The sequence below is a fragment of the Diplotaxodon limnothrissa genome, linkage group LG20, assembly GCF_057381915.1.
Source record: "Diplotaxodon limnothrissa isolate DT_005_m linkage group LG20, D_limnothrissa_male_GT1.1, whole genome shotgun sequence".
In the NCBI taxonomy this organism is placed as follows: domain Eukaryota; kingdom Metazoa; phylum Chordata; class Actinopteri; order Cichliformes; family Cichlidae; genus Diplotaxodon; species Diplotaxodon limnothrissa.
Window position 1 is genome coordinate 19,085,121 of NC_140615.1, and position 26,637 is coordinate 19,111,757.

The 26,637-nt window shown below is 41.6% G+C and overlaps 2 protein-coding genes across 3 annotated transcripts; one reads left to right on the forward strand and one right to left on the reverse strand.

Annotated features, from left to right (window-relative positions):
• Window positions 1-1,425: 1,425 nt before the first annotated feature.
• Window positions 1,426-14,630, reverse strand: cfap126 (cilia and flagella associated protein 126). Its single transcript, XM_085345370.1, has 5 exons — window positions 14,604-14,630; window positions 14,454-14,516; window positions 14,264-14,338; window positions 13,964-14,164; window positions 1,426-1,770 (listed from the first exon to the last, which is right to left on the reverse strand). The coding sequence occupies exons 1-5, from the start codon at window positions 14,628-14,630 to the stop codon at window positions 1,426-1,428; spliced, it is 711 nt and encodes a 236-aa protein (XP_085201496.1).
• Window positions 14,631-15,139: 509 nt separating this feature from the next.
• Window positions 15,140-24,734, forward strand: ccnq (cyclin Q). 2 transcript variants are annotated; one of them, XM_085344780.1, is made up of 6 exons: window positions 15,140-15,249; window positions 15,364-15,498; window positions 18,000-18,183; window positions 19,270-19,405; window positions 19,665-19,883; window positions 23,192-24,734. In XM_085344780.1, the coding sequence occupies exons 1-6, from the start codon at window positions 15,246-15,248 to the stop codon at window positions 23,279-23,281; spliced, it is 768 nt and encodes a 255-aa protein (XP_085200906.1). In that variant the 5' UTR covers window positions 15,140-15,245; the 3' UTR covers window positions 23,282-24,734. The 2 variants fall into 2 exon arrangements, with proteins under 2 accessions (XP_085200906.1, XP_085200907.1); XM_085344781.1 differs by having other exon boundaries at window positions 19,270-19,402.
• Window positions 24,735-26,637: the final 1,903 nt, after the last annotated feature.

Consider the following 26,637-nt stretch of genomic DNA (forward strand, 5'->3'; position numbering starts at 1 on the left):
CAAATCTAAATCTGATAAACAGTTAAGAGGATGAATGGATCCCTTGACTAGATTAAATTTATATTGCACATCTAACTTGCTTCAGACCAGTTTACACTCTTTTGCATTAAACTGGGCTGATAAAAGCATGCCAAAGTATCCTTGGGTAAGATACTGAATCCTGATGTATTCATTTGATTGTGAGTGGGTGTGAATGTTACATAGAAAGCGGTTGAACACTGATGTATAAATGGGCGAATGAGACATCTTGTATAAAGTGCTCGAGTAGATAAATGCTACATAAGAACTAGTCCATTTACCTTTCCTGCATGCAGAGTTAGCCACTGTGGCAACCTGTTGTGAATAACAGAGCAGACAAAAGTAGCTATTTCTCTCTGAGAGAAAGTGTCCATCCATTAGCCACCTGTTGAACAGCATGTTTTTAACACAGCCCAACAAAGATATGCACTGAAGACACAAAGGTATGTCTTTCCACTGAAACTTGCATTCATTCAGCTAATTAGACAAATCTGTTCCACTTTTAGAATATATAACAGATAATAATCAGTGAGATTAATTTCACTTTAATTTGGCTAAAAACTAAATTTCTGCATCTACTTCTTTTTGTAGGGCAGTAATTAAAGTTTATAGTGTAAAAAGTAGATTAAAAATATTCTGTGAGAATGCCCCTCTTGCCTTTTTTTTTTTTTTTTTTTTTTTTTTTTTTTGGCACTGCCAATTTTCATTTCATGGTCACATGCCCTGCTTCTGGATTGAATTATGAAGTATCCAATCAACCCATTTCATGTAATAAATGAACACATACCCCGTCTTCTGGGAGCACCCACAGATTCCAAATTAATACAGTCTGGATTAACAAAGATGGAGGATAAACACCACAGTATTTGCCAAAAACTCTGACTTCATCCGTTCATGGTTTGATATAGTAGGAGACAAAAATGGGCTGCTTACAATTTCCCAATGATTAGCTTTATAAAACAGAACCCAGTGTATACAAGGTTTACAAATGTGACAGACTAAAACTGCAAAATGCTGCTGAACCTACCACTAACCAACAGCGTGTGTGAGAGAACAATGTATTTTATTCTTCTCCATCATTCAGTAATGCTGGAACTCATTACACTGGTCAGCTGACGGAACAATAAGAGATTCTTGATTGGAGTGTCAACTTGACAAAAAAAAAAATCAGATTAGAGGTAAAAGGCACAGGAGAAGTGAAGGGCTGATATAGTGGGCAGTTTGAGTGCAATCAGTAACATTTCAGGCAACACCAATAACATTTCCTTGTATTACCATTTTTTTCCTTTCCATAATTCACATGCTGAAAATGGATTCATTACAACTGGTCAACATTACTATTGTTCAGGTGTATTTATTTTTATAGGTTTCTGTCATTTTCTGATGCACTGAGAAATAAAGGACTGTTCACAGGTCTTGCTGTATCTTTCTCTGTCTCTGCTCGATGGATGCTTGTGATGGCTGGCTGACTGCTTTTGCTGACATATTTCTTGTTTGTCTCCCCTCACCAGTATCAGGCCTGATATGGTTTTTCTCCACAGCAGCCTGATTCAAAGCTGAATTCTTTTCAGCTGCAGAGCAATGGCTAGGCAGCCTGTCATTTCCTGTAGCTTGTTCTGTTGCTGCCTGTGAGCCTGCCCGGTTCTGGTTGGTAGTTCTGTCACTCCCAGTAGTGGACCAATTCTGAGAAGCTGGTCGGGCTTCAGCTGCAGCAGACTGGGTGGCATCATCCTGCAGTACTTTCAAACTGGTCTGAAAAGGATTGAAACAGAAGCTGAAACATTTAAATTCACTATACTTTTTAATGGTACTGCTGTTAAATGAAAACAAAGTGCTTTAAAAATTCTGCATTCTTTATAATGTCAGGGCCCTGTTCCAGGAAGCAGATTCAAACTCTGAGTTTAAAAACAAATTGATCAACTCGAGTTTCTTGTTCAACCTGATTTAAACACATGCGTTAGTTGAAAAAGATCAATGTGACCAATTACCACATAGTTTGTAACGTACAGTAAATGTTGGCAGTGTAAGAAAACTAACTGACAGCATTACTGTCTACAGAATTACAGAGATGGAGTCTATAGATTTGATTCTGAGCTGATAATAAATCTGTGACGTAATCACTGTCGCTGAGAGCTGAATAACTGTGAAAGCAGTAATGTTAAGTACAAAAATAATTAAGCAAACCAATGTTTCATGAAAATTGTAGAATTCGGCAAATGAATTCTCACATCTTTGCAACTTTATTAATGAAGAACTGAATTATCATGTTAGTCACCTGGTTAAAATGCAGCAGAAGGTGAGGACTCAGAGAGAAAATCAAGTTTTCTGAGTTTGTTAAAGAAAACCTGTCATCGAACAGATTAAGTTCAAAGATTGGTAGCACTATAATCTTAAGCACAGCAACTCCACTCACAGTGAGCACCTATGCAAGGCCTAATCTCTCTAAGGTAAGAGCTCAGCTCAGGGATTGCGCATTGCCTGACCAATATTGCACCCAGTAGGCATAAAAGCAAACCCAAAATAAAAAAATCAGTTTTAAAATGTGACCGTACTCTAAAACCAACTTGGGAGGAAAATGCAAAAAAAAGGAGGAGGAAAAAACTGACAAATTCACATGTGCAGCCTGTCCTGTAGCAGGCAATACAATATATATTACATTGCACTGCATAAATATCCTTTTTTTTAACGTCAAATATATTAAATTAACATACCTCCAGCTAACTACTATGTTTGCTGCACAACTTGCTTGTGGTCTTATAAAATCACTACTAAAAACATGAAATACAGGGTGGGCCATTTATATGGATACAACGTACACTGCAAGAAACAAATAAGCTAAAGGAATTCCGTTTATAACTGTTTGCTTTTCTTTAAGAACTAGTCCTGGTAGACAACTTGTGCTTTTTAATTCTTCTTCTTTTTATTCCCTCTCAGTACTAATATTGATTTAGAAGTTTTCATAGACTTGGCTTAAACACACTAGCAGGGCTGAAGTCATCCACAGAACTGCCTTCATTCTTGGCACAGTGTTCCTACTGTAACTGTTATAGCGCAGCTGTAGTCACCAGATAATGTTAAATGCCAAAAACTGTGTGTCACACACAGAAAACTGTCATAAAGTAAGCACATCTAATCAGTAACCCCCAATATAAAGGAATACTTTTTAACATTTTTACATTCTTAACTTGCTGACATTTGCTAATGTCAGTGACCATGAGCCACGGACGGAAGTGTGACTGTAGCATTAAAAGTCTTTACTACCACTTACTATGTGCACAAGAGTAGGAAGGGGGGGGGGGGGGGGGGGGGGGCTAGTCTTAGCTGAACTAAGGTCTGGGCACATGCTCTTTTGACTGATGTTGGATATACTAGTTTAATCAAATTCATCTTGGAGCCAGACCGATATCCACCTATTACAAATATATTTCATACTTAATAAGTCCCAATAGGTTGCAAGCAATTAGTCAGCTTTAGTTACTGATGTGCATATCAAATATATAAGGCTGGCCCTTCATTTGCACAATAACTCCAAAGTTAGAAACATCCTGTTTCAAAGAGATGCTGAAAAGATTCATGAAGTTATTACTTCCAGGCTTGACAACTCAAAGTAATTCAGCAGACTGCCATAAAGGCTCCCTGAACAAAAAGCTCCCAGTTGATTCAGAAAGCTGCAGCAACAGTTCTGACAGGGACTGGGATTAAGTAGGATTTCAGGAATGTAAAGTAATTTTACCCTTCCAAAACATAACTTTTATTCAGTGCCCTACTGGCTTTGAACCAATTCTCATACTTCAGGATGCAGAGAGCAGAAAGAGGCCCAAAGGATTTTATTCAGAACTGTGGAAGCGGAATCAGTCTCATTGCTGTCAGGGTATGATGAGGTGGAGGAAGGCCAGATATCAGAGCAAGAAGTTGAAAGCTAAGAGGAAGACATATCATCTTTTGAAGAGCCTGAGCAGGGACAGTGTGACAGATGTACCATCTGTAATATTAAGAACTGTTTAATGTAGGACTCTGAAGCTTTTAGCCATTATTATATCTAGAAGGGGGAATAAGAACCCTTTCAGTGTCAAAGGTTTGTGGAAACCAAGTGTGATGTGCAGACACTTGGAGACAAGATCATCTTAAATAAAAGCGGGTGGTTTATTAGATTGAACTTCCAAGAACAAAAACTGAGCATGAAAATACAAAAGAAACTAAAAACCTTGGATTACACAACCTAAACTGGGAAAATACTCAGAGGTACAAGGGGCTAGATAACACTGAGGGAAACTGAACAGATAAACAAAGGGAGACTGACACAACACATACACAATATATACACAGGAGGATGAGTAGGGGAGGGCTGGGAAAAACAACAGGGACAAATTAGACAGAGGAAGCAAAACGGAACATTTAGCACGCAAGACAAGGGACTATCAAAATAAAACAGGAAAGATAAGCACACAGGATTAAGACACACAAGCCTGACAAAAGCATCAGAAACATGATAGCCTTAACATGGAAGGTACTAAAGGATGAAACCCAGAGATGAGACAAAGGGAAGAGTAAGTTCACAATTAAGCCTAAAGTTATTTATGACTAAACTGGAGACCTCAAAGCCCACTTCTCCAAATCAAAACAATAATGAATGAAATTATTCATTCATTATTGTCAACCCCAAACCATGATATTCAGTTGAATTCTCATGAAACATTCTGGAGCAAAACATTCTTCAGCATATCTGTGGTTACTGAATGGCTCAGATAACCTAGGATCAGAATTTAGTCTTTTCAAGTTATAATAGTTATTATTTAATAGTTAGAAGTTATATTGTCTTGTAACTGATAAACAGGAAAATAATAAAGCCCTGTGGAAAGTCAGGGCTTTATTCTGCTCTTAAAGCCACTTAAACATAATGCAACAAGGCTGCCATGGAAAAATGATTCCCTTCACAGGCTAGTGTCCTGCATGGAAACTGAGAAACCAAATCCCACAATTTCAAAGCCCCAGCTTACACAATACTTCTTATCCATAATAGCTTTGCCTGTTGTCATTTTTCCCTTTCGCGGGTTCCCCAAAAGCTGGTATATGTCCTCTGTGTTAGCTTTCACCTTCTTGCTCTATTGTCTGGCATGCCTCCACCTCATCTGCTGTAGGGCTGCAAGGATTCGTCGCCATAATCGCTGTCGTCGAATATATAAAATTTGTTGACACAGAATTTTATTGTTAGAATAGAATAGAATAGAATTCAACTTTATTGTCATTGCACATGCACAGGCACAGGGCAACGACATGCAGTTTGCATCCATCCAGAAGTGCTTTAGCCGTGATATAGATATATTACTATATATATTAGCAATAATATAGATATGTAAGTATATTACAGAAATGGGTCTATTATGGTATGTTATAATGTACACGGTATGAAGTATGTTATGAATATTCTATAACTATAAGTATGTAGTGAGTACAAGCTATGTACAGGCTATGAACAGGATATAAATATAAAAAACTATACAGAAATCTGAGATCTACTGCTATACAAAAATGTGAACTATGCAAGTTATAAACAGTTGTAGGATTAAAAATTATCGTATGTACAGAATGATTATTTACACAGAGCTATACAGTAGTGCAGTTAAGATAAGTGAGGTATGTGGATAATTTCTACAGAGGCTATATAAAGTGCTAGTGGTTGTGAGTGGTGGTTCAGTCCATGTTATTATTGTGTGTTTGAGGGTACAGTTGTCCATTGTGTGTGTGTGTAGGTGGTTGTGGGTGTGTGTATGTTCAGTCCATGAGTTTAACGTGGGTCAGATGTCAGGAGGCAGAGTTCAGGAGTCTGACAGCTGTGGGGAAGAAGCTGTTCCGGTACCTGGTGGTCTTAGTCCGGAGGCTCCTGTAGCGCCTCCCAGAGGGCAGGAGGGTGAAGAGTCCATGTGATGGGTGACTGGGGTCTTTGATGATTTTCCCAGCCCTTTTCAGACACCGCTTCCTGTAGATGTTCTTTATGGTCGGAAGTGGTGCTCCGGCGATGCGCTGGGCAGTTTTCACGACCCTCTGCAACGCCTTCCGGTCCGAGGCAGAGCAGTTCCCGTACCAGACTGTTATACAGTTGGTCAGGATGCTCTCGATGGTGCAGCGATAGAAGTTCACCAGGATGTCTGAGGACAGGTAGTTCTTCCTCAGAGTCCTCAAGAAGAAGAGGCGCTGCTGAGCCTTCTTGACCAGCTTGGAGCTTGGTGTCATCTGCAAACTTAATGATGGTGTTGGAACCATCAGCAGGTCTGCAGTCGTGGGTGAAGAGGGAGTAGAGGAAAGGGCTCATCACACAGCCTTGTGGTACACCGGTGTTCATTGTGATTGATGATGAGCAGCGGTTATCCAGCCGGACATGTTGGGGGCGGTTGGTCAGGAAGTCCAGTAACCATTTGCAGATGAGGGAACTAATGCCCAGGTCTGTCAGTTTCCTGATGAATTGTGAGGGGTGGATTGTATTGAATGCTGAACTTAAGTCTATAAACAGCATTCTGGCTGTTCTGTGTTGTTGTTGTCCAGGTGTGAGAGGACAGAGTGCAGTGTGATGGAGACTGCATCCTCTGTGCTCCTGTTCTGGCGGTATGCGAATTGGTGGGGGTCCAGGGTGGGGGGGAGACAGGATTTGAAGTGTGCTAGCTCTAAGCACTTAGCGATGATGGGGGTGAGTGCTACTGGGCGGTAGTCATTGAGGCAAGATGGGTTGGAGTTTTTGGGTATCGTGACGATGGAGGTGGATTTGAAGCAGGCCGGTACCACAGCGTGGGCCAAGGACAGATTGAATATGTCTGTGAGCACTCCTGCAAGCTCCCCAGAACACGCTCTGAGAACACGCCCGGGGATGCCATCAGGACCTGCAGCCTTGTGGACATTGATCCTGCTCAGCACCGCTCCTACATTGGTGGGGGAGAGAGTCAAAGGTTGGTGGTCTGGCATCATGTCTGTTTTGGTTGTGGTTGTGGGGTTCCCTCGCTCAAAACGAGCATAAAAGTTGTTGAGCTCATTGAGGAAGGAGACATCAGAGGATGCGGGGAGGGTTTGGTGGTCCTGTAGTCTGTAATGGTCTGGAGTCCTTGCCACATGCGTCGGGGGTTGGAGTTGGAGAAGTGTTCTTCTACCTTCTTTTTGTAATGGTGTTTGGCTTTTTTGATGCCCTTCTTTAGATTAGCCCTGGCTGTACTGTAGGCGTGTGCATCTCCTGACCTAAAGGCAGTGTTGTGGGCCTTCAGGAGGAGACGAACATCCCGGTTCATCCAAGGCTTCTGGTTGGGCTAAAAAACACTAAAGCCATTTGAGAAGCTCATGCACCTTTCAAATGGCTGAAGTCATGATAGAGAGCATCTTTAGCATAGTTATCAACAGCTGGGAACATCATCTCAAAGATAAGAGCAAGCCTCACTCCAGAGCATGTTCACTGCAATTGGAAATTAATGAACTGAATCATCTCTAAACTCGAAAATAAAATCTTTTTAAATTAATTTGAAACTTTATGCTGTCACGGTCCTGGGCCATGTTGGCCCAGTATTCTTAGTTCTCATGTATCTTTGTATTCAGTTCCCTGTTTAGGCTCTGTTTCCTGAGTTGCCCTGTTGTGTTGTTTCCTGAGTGCTTTCCCTTTATGACTCTCACCCCCTGTGTGCCCCTCTGTGTATTCATGAGCCCTTGTCCCCTTTCGTGTTTATTCCGTGTCTCCCCTGCCCGTTATGTTGGTGTTCTACTCGTGCTCTCTCTCCTCCTGTCTGAACCTCTGTACTTCCTGTTTCGCCTCGCCCGTCTCCCCGCCAGTGTTGTGTTCACTCCTGCCATGTCTCGTGATTATTATCAGTGTCACCTGTGTTCCCCATGTGCTCCCACTCCGCTCGTTAACCCTTGGTGTATTTATGTCTGCGTCTCCCTCAGTGCTGTGTCGCGTTCTCCCTCATGTTGTGTGGATCTTCCTGTGTCTACCTGCGAGTGTTAGTTTACTTTTCCCAGTTTAGTTTTGTATTTCCTGTGTTCTGCCGTGCCAGCATTAAAGCTGTGTTTTTCGAGTTCATCCCCGTGTCTGTGAGTTTTGCATTTGGGTCCTCCTCCTGCTTGCCACACAGCGATCCATGACAGAAGAACGCGACCAGTAATGGACCCAGCAAACTCCGTTCGGAACCGGCAGCGTGCAAACTCCGCCTTCCCTAGCGAGAGGAGAAGGCAGGAGGCTCGGCACGCCCGGGAGCACGAGTCTGCCTTTCATGGGACTCGATGGGCGCTAGGTGGGCCGCGCAGCGTCCAAATGGCAAAGGCTGCTGCTTTTTCCCCACACCGCCCCACGGTAAGAAGAGTTGGAGGAGTCAGCCTATCGCCTGCCACAACTCCTCCGGCCTTTTCGACTTCTGGTTCGCCTCTCCGGTCACCGCCCACGTCCCGCGCAAAGAAGAGAGTTACTCGGCGGTCGGGGAGTGGTTTTGAGCCGTCGACAAACGACCTTACTCCGCTGCAGGCTTTTGCGCTCTACCTGGGACTTCCGCGCTCAGAGCTGCACAAGCTCCCTGTTTCTCCGGCGCAGCCAGGTTTGTCATCGGCTCAGCCAGCCGACATCACCGAAGTGCCTGCACCCACTGCCTCGGGAACTCATGGCACAGTTCCCGGGGAAACACGACGCTCACGCCGTCGCCACGCTAAAGCTACTCCTCATACTGTTTCTACGTTCGCCTCCGCTTCTATTACGCACGAGACTGACTTCATCACCCCTCTAGAGACTGCTGTTCATGCTAAATTAAAGAATCCTGGCACTGTAAGCCCCGTGCGCGTCATCCCTGAGGCCATTAACTCCGTGTCTGGGAAGTCTGGGTCTGTTAATTCTGGTCCTGCAGTGCCTACCCTCACGCCCGTGTTTGAGAGCGACTGTTTCCTGTGCTCCTCCCAGGTCAGCAGCAATTAACTCACAGACAGATTATTTCACCGTAGAGAAGCAAAAGACCGTTTTTGAGCCGCATACTTGTGAACAGCACTGTGAAGTTAACAGTGTCTCCACTCCTGGACTATGCTGCTCCCCAACCTGTACATTTAGAAACGGTCTGTGTGAATGCTCCTGTGTCCATAATGGATCCCTTTGTGCCCGGTATTACAGACTCTGACTCTGCTAAACCTGGATCTTCCTGTGCAATGACTGTTTTAGGGACTGCTACACCTAACATGGACAGCTTAAGGCCTACAGAGTCGCTGGGAGTGGCCCGCCATGAATCTCTGTTCGCTAACACTGTTTCTAGTTCCACTAACTCCGTTTTCCCTGTGTCTGTTTCTGCTCCTGAGCTCAGCTCTCCCGCTTCAGTTTCTGTAACCAAGGCAGCGTGGGCCCAGCCTCCCCTAGCTCCCGTATCAGTTCTTCGGGAGAGGGTAGCTGAGGTCCAGCTGGTCCCTGCTTCTGTTCCCAGACTGGCAGAGGCTCCTATCATCCCGGCACCTGTACCTGCTCCTCGGGTGGGGTTGATGGACACCCAGACTTTGCCTGCTCCTGTTCCGGTTCCCCGGGTGAGGTCAGCTGCGACCCTGCCACCTCCTGCACCCGTCTCAGTTCCTCGGGTGGGAGCGACAGAGGTCCAGCTTGCTCCTGCACCTACACCGGCCCCCAGGGTAAAGGCAGCCAGAGCCCAGCTCGTCCCTGCACCCGTATCTGTTTCTCGGGTGGGGATGGCTGGTGTTCGGCCAGGCCTAGCACCTGTTCCTGTTCCCAGAAGGAGAGCAACCCAGAGTCAGACACCTGTTCAACCACAAGCGCAACTACCACTTCAACTAGCATTACTATCCATAACACAGTCTGTAGCTCAGTTGTTAACACAGATTCTTGTTTTGTCACCAGTCCAGACTTTAGCACAGTTAGCAGCTCCGTCTCCTGTTCAGTCATCGGTTCTACTACCTGCTGTCCCGCCATCACTGCACCCCTGTCTTTAGCGCAGTCAGTAGCTCAGGTCATAGCACAGGTTCCTGTTTTGTTACCAGCTCAGTCTCTAGCGCAGCCATTAGCTCCTCAGTCTGCTCAGTCATCCGCTCCGTTACCGCTCCAGTCCTTTGCTTCATTGCCTGTTCGTTTGTCAGCTCAGTTATTGACTCTGTCACCAGCTCAGTGCTTAGCCCAGCAACCCGTTCAGTCACTGTCCACCTCAGCTGGAAGCCTTTGTGAGCCTTCTTTGCCAGCTGAGGATTACGCGGTGCTGACACACTTTGAACTGACTGTTTGCCCTGCACAGCCCCAGCCATTGCATCCTAAGCCGACTGCGTGCCCTGTGCCGCCACAGTCAGCGCCCGCGGTGCCAAAGGTCCCCGCACCCGCTGGCTCTGCATCCGTTTCCGCTGGAGGGTCCGAGGGGCCCGTTCAGCCTCCTGTCTCCGCTGGAGGGTCCGAGGGGCCCGTTCAGCCTCCTGTCTCCGCTGGAGGGTCCGAGGGGCCCGTTCAGCCTCCTGTCTCCGCTGGAGGGTCCGAGGGGCCCGTTCAGCTGCCACCTGCGCCCGCCTCGCCCGGCCCCGTCTTCGCCTGGTCCGGCCTCTGCAGCTCTGCCTGGTCCGGCCCCGTCTTCGCCTGGTCCGGCCTCTGCAGCTTCGCCTGGTCCGGCCCTGTCTTCGCCTGGTCCGGCTTCATCAGAATCTGCATCCTCGCCTGGTCCGGCCTCCGCCTCAGCTTTGCCCGGTCCGGCTCTAGCATCTGCTTCAGCCTTGTCTTTGCCTGGTCCAGCTCCAGCATCTGCTTCCGCTTCGCCTGGTCCGGCCCCCGCTTCGCCTGGTCCGGCCCCCGCTTCGCCTGGTCCGGCCCCCGCTTCGCCTGTGGCTGCCACGCCACCGTCTGGTCCTGCCTCGTCCGGTCCTGTGCCCACCGGGCCTCGGCCACCACACCTGACGCCGGAGTGCCGCCGTTGCCTTCCGCACGGTCGGCCTCCTGAACTGCTCTATCATCTCCTTGGCCGCCGCCTTCTTCTACGCGGCCGGCCTCCGGACCAGCTCTGTCACCTGTGCCACCCGTCTGGTCGGCCCCCCGACCGTGTGACCCGTGAACTTTTGTGCCTGTGGGCCCTGGGTCGGCCTCCTGACATTTATTATGGACTAGTGTCTTGTGCTCCTGTGTTTTCTGTTGGTGGTTTTGTTTCCTGTTCTGGTCCCTCCGTCCTGGTCCCCCGCCTCCCACCCTGGGTGGGTTGTTTTCTGTTTTTCTTGTTTTTGTTCGCGGGTTGGGGCTGTCGGGTGCCAGCCCTTGCGGGGGGGGGGTGTCATGGGCCATGTTGGCCCAGTATTCTTAATTCTCATGTATCTTTGTATTCAGTTCCCTGTTTAGGCTCTGTTTCCTGAGTGCTTTCCCTTTATGACTCTCACCCCCTGTGTGCCCCTCTGTGTATTCATGAGCCCTTGTCCCCTTTCGTGTTTATTCCGTGTCTCCCCTGCCCGTTATGTTGGTGTTCTACTCGTGCTCTCTCTCCTCCTGTCTGAACCTCTGTACTTCCTGTTTCGCTTCGCCCGTCTCCCCGCCAGTGTTGTGTTCACTCCTGCCATGTCTCGTGATTATTATCAGTGTCACCTGTGTTCCCCATGGGCTCCCACTCCGCTCGTTAACCCTTGGTGTATTTATGTCTGCGTCTCCCTCAGTGCTGTGTCGCGTTCTCCCTCATGTTGTGTGGATCTTCCTGTGTCTACCTGCGAGTGTTAGTTTACTTTTCCCAGTTTAGTTTTGTATTTCCTGTGTTCTGCCGTGCCAGCATTAAAGCTGTGTTTCTCGAGTTCATCCCCGTGTCTGTGAGTTTTGCATTTGGGTCCTCCTCCTGCTTGCCACACAGCGATCCATGACATATTCGAACTTGTGGACAGAAGCCATTTTAGTTTCCTGTTTGCACATCATTAATTTTGTTTAAATACTACTTGCACTTAAATTTGTATTACTTAATATTTTCATTTATTTCATTTTTATTCTGACGGTCTTATGTTAAAAATAAATCAGATTTTTTTTTCAAATTCAAATGTTTTCTGGGTCATGAGATAACAGGGTGAAATTCATGGGTGGGCAGACTTGAGCAGGTGAGGCACTAAAGCCAGAACATGAGGTCTGCCCACAGGAAGCGGACATAAGAGTTGCTGAAATAATAGTCGACTAATAGAAGAAAAATTAGGCAGATTAGTCGACTATCAAAATAATTGTTAGTTGCAGCCCTAATCATCTGACTGCTCTAAGTATGACTCCAGTTCTGAGGAAAACCCTCTCTGCCTCGCTCACCTATCATCATTATTCTGCGATCAAATAAAACCTGATTTCCACTTCAAGGGACAGAAGATAATAAATAAGTAAATGAAAAATGTGAAACAAAATAATGACACAACATGTTTCTTTGAAAAACAGAACCAAAATTATCTTAAAAATAAAAATTCCTCATGGGTGTTAGATTGCCTTTGTCCGTCCCAAGTGAGCCCCCAGTCAAGTTTCTAAAAAGGTCCTCTCCACCGGGGTCGGCCCTCCAAAGCACTCTCTCTGCCTTACAGCCGGTCCCTATGGCTCATCTGTCTTACCAGGCAGACCCTTAGAACTACCCCTTTGTTTTCCGTACTCTTGGGTTCCTTATTGTTTTTCTTTGGTCCTCTACCTCTTCTGTTTTGGTCCAGAGTGACCAGAGAGACCTTTAAATGTCAACAACGCTCTGAGGCAACCTGAAGCCAGCTAATTTCCATCCTCTCACCACATGGAAACAAGATAGTAGCTCCGGTTACTTACAACCTATTTGTATATTCCTCCTCTCCAAGAAGATATTATTTGGAGTGGTATAGTTATGGTCTTTCAAAGATAAGCATGGCCTCCCTTTAGCTTTAAAGACATAATCTGAACAGTGTCTTTTATATACAGAAGATATTAGGAGCATCTAGAAAGTTTTTCTATTTGATGACACACTAAATACATTTTTAAGGATATGATGTAACATCTGAACAAAAATCTGACTCAATCAGATACCCTGTAAAATGTGATTGTTGTGTGAGAGTGTGTGTGTGTGTGCAAGATCAGAACTGCTTGTTCAACTTCTTACTATCGCTGTGGAAAGATTCAGATACAAGTATCAGAACACGTTTCATGAAGAACAATCAGTTCTAAGCAAGGAAAAGATCATCATGCAGCATTCTATCACAAATAAACTTATATCATTAAAAGCTTATACTGACTAAACAAATACAATTTTCTATTGACATTGTGTGTTTTTGAAGGGATGCCAAATGCTAACATTTTTCTGTAAAGAAAATTTACCTTGCCTATGGGCATAAATAAAGTTACCTTGACCCTGACTTGTGGAAAGTAATATGTACCTACAATTTTCCAACCATAACTATAACAAGTCTTCACTACTCATTTCTTTATATTTTGTTTCCTGGAGCCAGATTTTCTTGCAATTTTTAAAGTGGTCTTGAGAAATAGTGTTCCAGGCTTTCTGAAGATTTTTTAAACTTTTACTTTAGATATTGGTTTCTTTTTCACTCATTTTCCATCCAGTCTTTTTACCTGACTGTTTTCAGAGGAATGTTCTTTTTGTGGTCATTTGTTAAGCTACTGAACAATGAATATATCATGGAATATCATAGAATCCTATGAAAATTGTCTCTTTCACATGAGTGTAGTTGCTGATGAAAGCATTCACAGCAATATGCTTTCTCTGTACTCATCATAGTGAATCAGTAATGTTTGTACCAAAGCATGTAGTTAAAAATAAAGATAGTCTTCGCTGAAACCTGCTCAGGCAGTCTCAAGATTCAGCTCAAACATTACATTTACTTGGAAAGATGAAGCAGTACTCAGCAACTTTTTTTGGGTAAGTCATATGACTGACAAACACACTGTGAAAACAGCACAGAGTTTGTGAAAACATCAGTCTGGATGGAAAAATTGTTAGTATACACTCAACACCACACCAGGTTGTTGTGTTTGTGTGGCTCTAACCTGCTCGCCAGTTTCCTTCTGCCTATTTGTGCTTTTGCTGCCTCTGTGTGGCTGAGACATGTCAGCGTTCTTTGGGTACCGTCCCCATGATTTGAGCCTGTTGAGGCCCTCCACAGAGCGGGCGGTAGGGTTGATTCGCTGGCCTGGGATGCGAGCAGGTAGATCCCAGGTGCCTTTAAAGTCAGGCCATGCAAGGCCTCTCTGTAGCAACACACACGCAGTGAGGGAGTGAAGTCATATATTCACAGTGAAAAACGTCACTTCCAGTGAAGAGGGGAAAGAAGAAAGATGTGATCTCACCTTCCCCACTCCTGGGAGCAGGTGTCCTCTATCATCAGCGATGAAGGTGGTACGGCCCACCTGTGCACTAGGTCTCTGCAAATACCCACACATAGAGGGAGATAAAATCTTTGTAAAAATCTATTTTTGCACAAATTTGTTTAAATCTAACACGAAATGGAAATGATCAAGAGTTGAAAACTTCCTATACCTCTTTGAAGTGCTTAGTCTCACACCAGTTCTGCAGCCTGTGCGGTTTAAAGGCGCTGTCATACTGTGAATAGAAGTTTTAAAAACGCATAAACAGAGAAGTAAAATGTGTAATGTTTAGAGTTTTTATTGGCGTTGTTATTTAGATTACCTGGTTTGCCGAATAGCTGGAAGACATTGCTGGATCTGTAAGTTACGGTTTCCTAATCTGTTAAATTGTTGACTCGTTGCTTAGCAATATAGACAAACAGACTTCTCCCTACAACAGCTTATTTGAAAAGAGTTACAAACTATGGCCTGAAAAAACCCCTCATATGAATCAGTTTGTACAGTTTATTTATTTTTTGTTTGTGTTTTTTTTGTTGTTGTTCATACACGTTTTATCAGTACTATCTGATTCCGTGTTTGTAATGATTAATTTACAAGTTGTTTTATTGGCCTAAATGTGATCTGTTCCGCATTCAGGGGCTTTTATTTTGAAAGATCTCAAACGGAAGTTATGAGGTAGAAATTATTTCGTATGTCAAAACACATCATGTGCGGATGCTTGCGTTTAATTATGTTTTTATTTTCCTGCAGACGGGATTGCACAGAGTGTTGCATAAAGCATATTTCTTTCTTACGCACTTAATATATATATATATATTAACCGGAAGTCCAACTATTTTTCTTCCGGGTATTACTAGCGGCAACTAAGAAGACAAGTTGATTAAGATATGTAACTAACAAGCAGATCTTATGTTTGTTTTTCAAAAAGTAGGAATAAATATATCACGTAGAATTTGCACTTTGGATGGGTAAGTTAAAAGTTTACAATGAAACTCACAGCCTTCAATTATCATCTTCTTGACTCTTGTAGACAGTCTGTGCTTTTTTTCTATTGTTGGTTACCCCTGCTTGTACTCCACTAGACATGCAGGGACCATCTGCTTACTCGACCGCATCTCTGCGCGTTGCTGGAAGGAGAGACTCTGGTGGGGATATAGCGGCTGACCCGAGCCTTGACACGAAACACTTTCGCGTTTGTCGTTTCATCATGGAGACAGGTAATCCAGGGGTGGTCTGTGTGTGAGTGTGAGAGAGGGTTCGAAGAGCAAGTTTTCAGGGCTATAAAGTAAACTTATCAAGTCTTACCTGCTAGGAATGACAAGTAAAGTCTTTGATTTAAAAAAAAAAGTATAATGAATTCAGATTAATGTATCAGCTGATTTACGTCATCAGTTGTATCAAAAGTTTTAAAAAAAAAGTGAGTTGTTGTTCATTTTTATTAATTGGTTTCATGTGTTTGAGATCGCTGTTCTGTTGGAACACTCAGTTATTATCAAAGTTTTAGCTAGCCAGCTAGCCCTTAAGGTGTGCTGAAGTTGAAGAGTTTGGAGGTAGTCCTCCTTCTTCATAATGCTGCCTATTTTGTGCAATGTACCAGTACAACTCGTACCACCACAAACGGCCCCAGAGCATGATACTTCCACCACCATGCTTGGCAAGATGGTACAATGTTCTTAGGTTTGAAAGCTCCACCTTTACTCCTCAAAACGATCTCTTGTTATTTTGTCCAAAAAGCTAAATGCCTAAAGTCAAATGCCTAAAGAGGCAACCATGTGAGCAGCATTAAATTTCAGCTGAGCTTGAAAGTTTCATTGTTGGCTTGAGCCTAGTTGGTTCCTGGGTTATTTGCGAACATCGTAACCAATTTTGTCTCATTTGGGTTTTCCTCCAGACTTGGCGAAGTGGTGACATCTGAATAACGTGTACTTATGCACAATTGTCTGAACTGATTATACTGAAAGCACAGTTATTCATAAATGTCTCCAAGAGACATTCCCAACTTGTGTAAATGTACACTTCTGCGTCACACGTTGTAGTACTTTCCCTTTGTTCTGAATACATTCCAGTTATTGCTGTCAAAGAAATCCTTTTTATGCTGGTCAAGATTAACTACAAGTTATAGTCAATCATGATCACTAATGAGAAGTTAATAACCCTGTGTCAAGTTAAAAGACACACACTTTAAACATTTAAGTGAGTCCATCATGGTGGACCCTAGTAAATATCTTAACGTCTTCAGTTCTGCCACTTGAAGCTCCGCATCCCATCTTTCTTTCAGTCCCACCATCTCCAAACCTTACATCATAGCAGGTCTCACTAGCTTCTTGTAAATTTTACTCTTGCTCTTGTCTCAAATCCCCCCCCCCCCCATTCCCCTTGACACCTCCCCTCTTACCCACTTCATTGTGCTTAAGAGTGTTTTGAACATTAGAAACCCATGTTTAAATGCCTGAATTCAGCAATGCATGGTAAACATGTTCACAAAAAATGCTTTTGGTCTCTATAGTTAATCACTCCCCTCATTACAACTGTACAGAGGTGCTCATCTTGATTCTATTTTAAAATTTTATTGTTATATCTGTATGTATATTATATCTAATAAAGACTATGGTTTGCTAAGAATATACAGCACACCAAAAAACCATAATAATTTTTGTTTTCCTATTTTCTGTTTGAGCTCAGCGCTGCATCTTCCGGTCTAAATATAGCCAGTTCTGTCTCAAATAAACAACGAGGCAGCGGGCAAAGTGCTAACACTGTCTACGTTCATCTTTTGTATTTTGTCTAAGCCTGGAAAAAAAGAGGTTTCGTTATAGGACAATACTTTGTCTATGTACTTACTCAGTGAAAACATAGATTTTGACTAACCTTTGCTGCCCTACGATCTAGATCTAGATGGTTAAAGTATGCATTATTGTTTTTTGTTTTTTTTGTTTGTTTTTATTTATATCATGTTTTTTTTCTACCAAGTGGAAATGGGCATCTATAAAATTAGATAGATGGTGCCAGAAATTTAGAAAGACTAATCAGCCTTTTTCCTGAAATGGTCCTCACTTTCTGACACATGTGATCACACCCGTGATTAAGCAGCTCCCATTGACATTTAGTTTTTGACATAAGGCAAGTGATTGCTTATTTTGGTGTAATGATAAATTAAAGAACACATTTTATGCTCGTCTTTATTTTCTTTCAAATACATTGCTCCAGTGGTAGATGTTCATATCACCATAGTATCAAAGAATGAGCCAAAATAATTTTGCTCTACACTCTGTCTGATGACAGTGAGAGATATCGGAGTTCCCTATAATAGTCATCTCCCATTGCTCTGAAGCTTAAAGGGGGAAGACAGTCTGTTTCACACAGCGTATGAATGCTGTGCTGAGACCCAGTAAAATCTAAATAAGGACTATTTGAAATTTTAAATCATATAGAGCTTCTTTACGAGAATTCAAGAAAAAAAATATTGAGTTGGAAATGAGCAGGTTCTCTTTAAGAAAGTCAAGGTTTAAGGTTTTTGAAACATGTGTCCAGTATTATGTATTCTTTCCTGGTTTTTGATTTGTTGATTTAATGGGATTTCAAACAAATAGTAATGTGAACTGAAACTGCATTTCAGGATTACAGCGGGTGAAAATAGGTGTGAATCAGTCAGCTAAAGATGATAAAACATTAGTGTGCCCTTAAAGACCTACATCTTACCCCCTCCTCTGTTATTCAGGAGTGAAACTCTGCATGCGCTCGGTGCCCGTGGCTACAGCATGTGTGCTCTATCATCGTTTCTTTGAGAGGGTCAGTATCCATGCCTATGAACCCTACCTAGTGGCCATGAGCTGTGTGTACCTGGCTGGTAAAGTGGAGGAGCAGCACATCAGGACCCGTGATATCATCAATGTAAGCCACAGGTAATAATTTAAAAGGTGGAGTGTATAATCGACATTTTAACCTCACTGCTGAGAGAAAAACAATTTCTTGCTAACTGAGCCTCTTAGATATTTGACTTTGCTTGAGAACAAAAAGGTTGTGTTTTGTCTTTCTGAACTCTTTTTGTTATGAGAGGGACATTAAAAAGCCCCAAACATTTAATAAATCATTTTTAATGAGTAGTCTGCTTTTCTTGAATAAATGGTTTGGTCTGAAAAACATCACAAGAGTAAAAACAAAATAGCCTTGACCAGGAAGGCTTGTAAAGCCCAAGGTAATATTTTTAGATAAGACTCTGTCCCATCAACAAGTGCAAAACCAGAATATACTCAGTCTCCAGTCATAAACATACATTTAAATAAGACATAAAACAAAGTGCAAAAGTATGTTAATTTTCTGGGATCTGCACTTGGTACCCTGATTTTCTTAAAGTATGACTTTGGGCAGGCTCTAACCCACTCATGTGTGAGAAAATGCATGGAGAAAACACATTAACTTAAGAGTAGACATATTAAAAAGTGAAAAAAAAAACATCAACATGAATAATAATAAAAAGTATTTCTGTTAAAAATTAAGCCAAGTTAAAAGTTGCCAGTCCCACTCCTCCACATAGTGGCTTGTTCTGAAGCTTTTGATTGTTTCAATATTTGCATTCACTGAAATTTTCCCTGTGCCTTAAAAAAACCTGAACTCCACTCTGCACATGGAACATATGTATTATGTAGTTTGGCACTAATTTTTCTGAGGAAATATCATCTACACATACAGCACATATTGCTCTTAAACTGAAGTAGACAAGCATGCTATAAATGGACATCCTTTTTAAAAAAAAAAAAAAAAAAAAAGCACAACCCTTCCAGGCTCTTGTCCCAGTGCTTTAAAAACATGTGGGCGGGCACCAGTTTAGCTCAGCTGGATGAGCAGGCAACTGTGAATCCTGTTTTATTTTACATTTCACATCACACTTTTATGGAAGTGGATACATTAAATAACAAATTCTTTACCAGGCAGTTTAACCATTCAGTTTTTGGAGCTGTCACCTTAAATGCTCTCCTCCACCCTTTCAGGTATTTCAACAGTGGCAGTACTCCTTTAGAATGTGACAAGGAGTTCTGGGACCTGAGGGACAGCGTGGTGCAGTGTGAGCTCCTCATCCTCCGACAGCTCAACTTCCAAGTCTCCTTCGAACACCCTCACAAGGTAGTTGTGAGCGCACGTGCACGGATCCCTGTTCCCTCCTTATTTGGTGCTAAACCTCCTTTTTGGTCTGTGTTACTGCCTGATTTTCTGATGCAAATGTGCTTGTGTTTATGATCTCTGTGATCTCTGGGACAAATAAGTGTTTTCTGTTGGCTTGAATGCTTTTAGTTTTACTTACATGACCCTTGCATTTAATAAAATAGTAAGTGTAGTAGTGCCTGATCTCTGAAGTTTAAATTTGTCTGCTGTCTTTCATCTTCAGTATTTGCTCCACTACCTGCTGTCTGTCAAGTCACTTGTGAACCGCCATGCTTGGTCTCGAACTCCTGTAGCTGAAACTTCCTGGGCGCTGCTTAGAGACTGTTACCATGGAGCCATGGTCATCTGCCACAGACCCCAACACATCGCCATAGCAATGCTGTACCTGGCTCTAAACAGCTATGGAGTGGAACTGCCTGCTGGGGAGAGAGAGTGGTGGCAGGTATGTGCTGAAAAGTGTTCCTATTCTCTCTGAAGAGAGAGGGCTAATCCAAAGTGCGTGTGTCCGTGCTCAAGTGAGAGAAAGAATCTGTGCACTGTAGGTGGATTTATTACTTCAAGAGGAAAATGTGACATCATCTTATAGGAAGTTAGAGGCTAGCAGGTGTTAGCTGATAAACCCAGAAGATGAAAGTTATTTCCTCCTTCATTTAGCTCTGAAATCAACACAGGAAATTCTGATGATGATGAACTGACATCTCTACTTTTCCATTAAGCTCCAGTTTAAACAGAACAGAAACCCTCCTTCACTTTCCTTCTGTTTTTCCCTCATTTTGAGATGATGATGTCGGATCAGAGTAGCTGCTCACATCGCACTTTCAATTTAGTGAGGGTAGAGGCGCAGGCATTTACACTGTGTATCACGAGTGTCAGTTTTATGCCTGGATGCCAACATGAAACTACAGGGAGGCAGATTAAATCTAATATAAATTTAATAATAGAGAAAATGAATTAAAAATTAGAAAACAAGCTAACAAATTACATCCAATGACAAGCTCAGCATTACGTCCAAGGTCACAGTTCGTCAAAACAACACAAGTTGGTATACCAGTTGCAGTGTCAGATTTTGAAAAAGGTTTTAGTCCCATTTGGTTGGTGCGATTTATCAACTGATGTGTCACCAATGAAAGCAACTGAAATGGCAGATATGTGACGGCAAATGTCAAAGAGTAAGAGATGGAAGCAAGTGGGATATCAGTCAAAGTGTTCCAGTGAAAGCAACTGAAATCTCAGGGAAGAATGTAAACTGTAAATGTGATTAAAGTTTCAGTTAACTTCTAAGCACTAAAGATACTTAAAGTATTTTAGTGTGCAAACCTCTGGTACTCATTTGTGTGTAGGAAGTGACAGCCGTTAAGTGTCCAGTGTCAACATGTTAGCAGCAACAAGAAACATTTAACTCGATGAATAAGGATGAGTAGCTGAAGTATGGCAATGAAAGCAAGTGAAATATCATGGCTGAAAATACTTGAAGTGACAGTCTGTATGTTTACAGTGACCATAGTTATAGATATCAGTTCAATTCCATTTTATTCGCATAATGCCAGATCACAACAACAGCTGTACTCTAAGGTAAAGACCCTACAATAATACAGAGAAAAGTGGAAAGGAAAAACTCCCTTTTAAGAGGAAGAAACCTCCAGTAGAACCAGGCTTAGAGAGAGGCAGCATCTGCCATGTGTCTTTAGTTAAAGCCTACTCTTCACTCTTGATGTGTTATTTGAAAGCAGCTGACTGATGAGCTCATATGCAGCCAGTAATGGTAACTGTGTGAAACCACCAACTGGTAAATGGTAAGTGGACAGGGTTCTTATAGAGCTCTTTTCTAATCGACCTGAGCACTCAAAGTGCTTTACACAACTTGCCACATTCACCCATCCACACAAGCACTTTTATCTATGCTTTTTCTATGTAAGTGCTTTATATCTAACATTCACACACATTCAGACTCTGATGGATACATCAGAGAGTAACTTAGGGGTTAGTATCTTGCCCAAGGATATTTGGCATGCAGACTGGAGCAGCCAGGGATCAAACCGCTAACCTTCCGATTAGCAAATGACCTTCTCTGCCTCCTGAGCTTCAGCCACCCCGACACTGCATTTAAAATGTCAGTTAAAGCATCTGTGTTCAGTTAATTGAAGCGTTAGTTTATGTGCTGAAGTTGATAGCAGTCGAAAAGTAAATAGATCTTTTATAGAGCTGCTGTAGCTTCAAAAATTAAGGAATAATCTGCAGTACCAAAGTGGTGTTTACTGCCTCATCCAGGTGGTCAGGGTTGTATGCTGATGTTGCGCCACAGCACTCTTTCACATCCAGAACAGTTTGAGCTTGACTGGAGAAGAAAACCTCACATCAGCCACTTTTTTTTTTACATTGAAACCACAAGCCCCAGACAAAGTTACATGATGTCCTACTCCTCTATATCAGAGATCATTTTCTTCTTTTATTGAGTGGTATGGAATGCCTGAGAACATTTCCAAATTCTGAATTAATACGCCACAATTCACAGTTCATTTATTAAATGTATTTTTGTCTATATTCTATAAGTTTTTAACTTGAAAAATTAAAACCTTTTGAACTTTTGTGATTTATAATGACACAAATGGATAAATACTTATGTATAGCACATTCATAAATGTCTAAACTTCTGACTAAACTCTACTTTATATGTTTATAAGAAACTCGTGGATCGATCACAGTTCTTACAGCATGCTACACAAGTTAAAGATGGAAAAGCCTTCCTGGGCCTGTCAGCCAGCAGATTTCATTGTCTGACTGGCCCAGGTTGCATTTCCAGACATGTGAGAGGTTTGGCCGTTTTATAACATGCGGTCAGGATTCGCTGCCTGCATTCTTGGTAAGTGTTTACCAAGAAGCACAAAACCTTTGCATGTTGAGTTGTTTTTTTTTTTGTTTTTTTAAACTAAATGATAAACAACAACAATAATAATATCCAACTTTATTATTCAAACAACTTGTTAATATCTGGATATTTTCTTGAATTTTCACTTTCCATACATTTCACTCTAGCATAGTTATGCAGACACCAGAAGAACAAGAATACAAGTACCTTTTGTTTAAAAATTAATGACTTCACTATAATTTTCATAGTTTTCAAAGGCTCAGTTTGCTGAATGAAACCCTTGGTTTGAAACTCCTGTTGTATATTGGTCCACATGAGAGAGACTTGTTTACCTGTGGATAACTTTTTGTTCAGCATGTCCTCATTTCCTCAAGTGTCTGCAGGAGACAATAGCCATGTCAATGAAAAATCCAGCTGGTTGACACAAATTGGAATTATTCTTTGAAGGAGCCTGCAGGATGTGGAACGTGAGCTCCTGGCTTTAAGTGTGTGAGCTGCATTTAGATTTGTCTATAACAGCACTGTAAGGTGGAGAAACAGTATGTTTGACACTAACCTTGATAAAACTAAAATCATGGAGTGCCTATGCAAGATCTGTACTGTTTGTGCCACTGTGCACTTAAACCGAAGTAACATTAACCTGTCCAGATTAGATTTTTTTTTTTTCTAAGTTGCAGTATTCAAATGGAAATGGGGCAAACCCAGTTTTTTTCTGTCTTTCTGCTTTGGTCCTCAAGGCAAGAGGACAAAAAAATATGTTTTTTAAAAATGGTGTGTCGACCTTTTGATGTCTGCTGTTTATTGAGGTGTGTGTGTGTGTGTGTGTGTGTGTGTGTGTGTGTGTGTGTGTGTGTGTGTGTGTGTGTGTGTGTGTGTGTGTGTAGGTGCTGTGTGACGACGTGATGAAAGCAGATATCGACGCTGTGATCGCAGACCTTCTTCAGCTCTATGATATGGAGGCCAAGTGTATCTGATGTATCTGAACAACACACCTACAAGACCATCACGTCTCTGTTTTGCCACTTGACTGTGCAGTACAAAGCTGAATGTGTGTTATGGTGCACATTGTAGTGTAAAACTGTACTTATATAGTGCTCTGCTACAACTGAGCACTCAAAGTGCTTGTGTTCAGGTGTGTCTAAGGTAGAAGAGCACTTTGTGTCTTTGCCCCAGTTATTCTGTGAGTTAACAAAAACATGCCTGCACTACTGATTTCTTCCAGTGTGGGGAGACATTTCTTTCATTTCTGATCTGTTATTTGTCGGCCTTGCACTGCATAATACATCCTGAGCGCTTCAAAAACATGCTGACTCTCAGTACCACCGATCTCTTCATATTCCACACATCACACATTTTTACTACAAATGCTAGATGGTGACTACTCTTAGATCTTTCTGGACTAGGGTAGTACAGCACAGTTTTTTTGTTTGTTTGTTTTTTCTTTGAGATTATAGGCTTGATTAGTACCTTGCAGAATAAACCTGCATATTTTCAAGGACAATGGATGCTACATACTGGATACCATAAATATCTTGTATTTTTACGATGCATAGTATTCACATACAAATGCATTGGTTGGATGAAGTATTATAGAGGAATATCTGTAATTTCCATTAATCCATTCATTTTTATTAACTACTTGTTCAGTTCAGGGTCACAGGAGGCCTGGAGCCTATCCCAGCCACGATGCCTCTCGCTTAGGGCGAGAGGCATCGTGGCTAAACAACTTGCAAGTCTGTTTCAGGGCTAGCAAATTTTTACATATTCATGCATTTTCTCCATGTATAATAATGTTTACATATTATGATTAGAAACTATTTGTAATTTAAAGGGGGCTCATTCTGATAATAATACAAATATTTGGGACTCGTTTCCCCTATATTCTGTCAGAAATACATTGTGTTACAATGGCTTTCCACCAGGAAAGATGTTAAACCAGCAAGTGGAGTCGGGTATAGTGCTATAGAGCAACTAAAATGCTTATTGCAAAATGCACAGACATGAGCAAGCTGAGTAAGTGCAGCTCTGTAGACGGGGAGACGAGGGAGTATATTTCCCACTTCCAGCATGGCGAGAAAGTAACATGTCTATATACCAGGGGAGAGCTGACCTCATTCACTTACAGTATGATTATAAGACTGAGCCTACCTTAAGTTCATGGATGTCAAATGAATAGATAAAACAGTGTTAAGAGATTTTTAAATGGTTCTTTATTCCCAAGTTTTACTTATATTTTTTTCAAGCTCATTTATAGGAAATACTTTGAATGGAAAAGATGATGTTGAACTTTTAAAGTTTAATCATTTAAAGTTAACATTGTGTCACCCAAAAATGAAAATATGGTGTTGGAAATGAAAATAAGATCTTTTTAAGGAAACTATAAAAAGGAACTAAATTTGTAACCAATTTGTTTGGGACTGAGACAATAAAGGGAAATGCTGAGAAACAGACTAAGAAATTCTTGTGTTGTTTTTTGACAAAATAAACAAAAGGAAGATAATGATGTTACAGTGATGTCCATAACAGGTATATTATTCCCTTCTTAGTGCTTTTTGTGGTTACATAGCATGTTTCATTTAGTAAGATTCACATTAGCCACAACAATGCAGCTGCTATTTTCCCTGGAACATCACTACATTTTGCAGAGTCTGATGCGTTTTGTGACAAAACAACATAACATACAAAATAACATTTCAGCATAATCTAATATGGCATACATTGACAATAATTAAATTCATTTGATTAACTTCTACAATGATGAGAAACCTGGCAGAAGTATATTTTTTTTAAATCATGTTCCACTTATTTCTTGTAAGGGCATATGAAATTCCTTTAGTCAAATAATAATACTACTACTGAACTGGAAATGAGCAGAATAGGTCCAATTTAAGAGCGGCTTTTTGTTTGTTTGTTTGTTTGTTTGTTTGTTTGTTTTGTTTTTTTTAATTATCAAGAGTGAGTATGCAGAAGTTAATGGCAAACCTATTACTCATTTTAGGGTTAAGGACTGAAAAATCTCCATCAATACTAAATATAACCATCTCAACTCACAACTGAAATGCTTTGTTTTATCTAAGACTGCTGGGAAGTACTGGAAAAAAATTAAAGCAATTTTTGCTCTCTGTAAATCCCTACTGGATTTTAGTGATGTCTTGATTCTTTAGAAGGTTTGATCATGAAGCAGGGATTAAATTTCATTCTGTTTGGTATATAAATAAGTCCTCAACAAGTCTTAAATGTAATTTCTTACATTTCAAAAATGCTTGATTCACTGCATTGTGTCACCTAATGTGACTTGAACAGGTGTTCAGTTGTTTTTATGGCAACAAATACCAGTAAACAAAGTTAATAATAAATAAAAGAAAATATGTCAACACTGTTTGTGAAGTCACTTTTCTTTGGTCCTCAGTCCTCATATTCTTGTCTTTCCTTCACCAACCAACTTTTTTTAGGCACACTGCTTTTCCCTCTCTGAGGCTGGTTCTGCTGTACCTATCTTCCTGTTAAAATGTAGTTTTACTTATCACCAAGTGCTTGTTCAAAATGCATCACCTAATGATTGGACTTCTCGCTGTTAGTATTCGGATGCATTTCAATACTGCAACAAATGACTGCAAGTTGTTATTTAGCAAACTCATATAAAGTTAACCATTAGCGTCAGGTGGCTAATAATTTTTCGCGCTGGTAGTTTGGGGGTTTTGTGTAATATTTTGTTTCAGTAAGCAGAGTAAAAATAATCAAAGTATCCAAAATAAAACTACAATGTTTGGGAAAGCTATGTCAAAAATTCCCTGCTCTGTTTAACAGGACTTGGAAAATATTTAACTACCAATAAATCTTCATAGAGGGCTACAAATTCTGTAATCCTCATCTGTACATCTTTAATACCTTTAACTCAAATCAATGGCTAGACAGTTGAAACTTGAATTCAACTTAGTGTTTCAACAGTGATTCCAAACACACACCAAAACTGGTTTTGGACTGGATAAAGCAGGCTAATATTAACTTGCTGGAATGGCCTTCCCAAAGCCCCGTTTTCAACCCTACTGAAAAATTGTATCAAATATCCAGCAAATACCAGAGGCTTGTTGATGGCTTACCAGAAGCATCTGGTCAATGTGCAACTTCTCAAGGGACATTTAACAATTAGCCAGATATTTTCCTGGGTATATATGTATACTTTTATCTTGTGTGGATTAGAGGAAATCCAAAATAAATGAAAAACTTGTGGATCCTATTCTTACTCAAGGTATTCCTGAATCCTTTGGTGAATGTACTGGTTCTTATACAACATGTCTCATTCACCCATGCACTAATATTCATTCACACA

Bases quoted from the DNA above. Each gene is read 5' to 3' on its own strand.
- cfap126 (XM_085345370.1), bottom strand. From the start codon at position 14,630: ATGTCTTCCAGCTATTCGGCAAACCAG. The intron at 14,339-14,453 runs GTATAGGAAGTT...GGGTATTTGCAG, and splicing joins AGACTAAGCACTTCAAAGAG to AGACCTAGTGCACAGGTGGG. The intron at 1,771-13,963 runs GTTAGAGCCACA...AATCCTTTTCAG, and splicing joins AGAAGGAAACTGGCGAGCAG to ACCAGTTTGAAAGTACTGCA.
- ccnq (XM_085344780.1), top strand. The intron at 15,499-17,999 runs GTAATCCAGGGG...TCTGTTATTCAG, and splicing joins TCGTTTCATCATGGAGACAG to GAGTGAAACTCTGCATGCGC. The intron at 19,884-23,191 runs GTATGTGCTGAA...GTGTGTGTGTAG, and splicing joins GGGAGAGAGAGTGGTGGCAG to GTGCTGTGTGACGACGTGAT.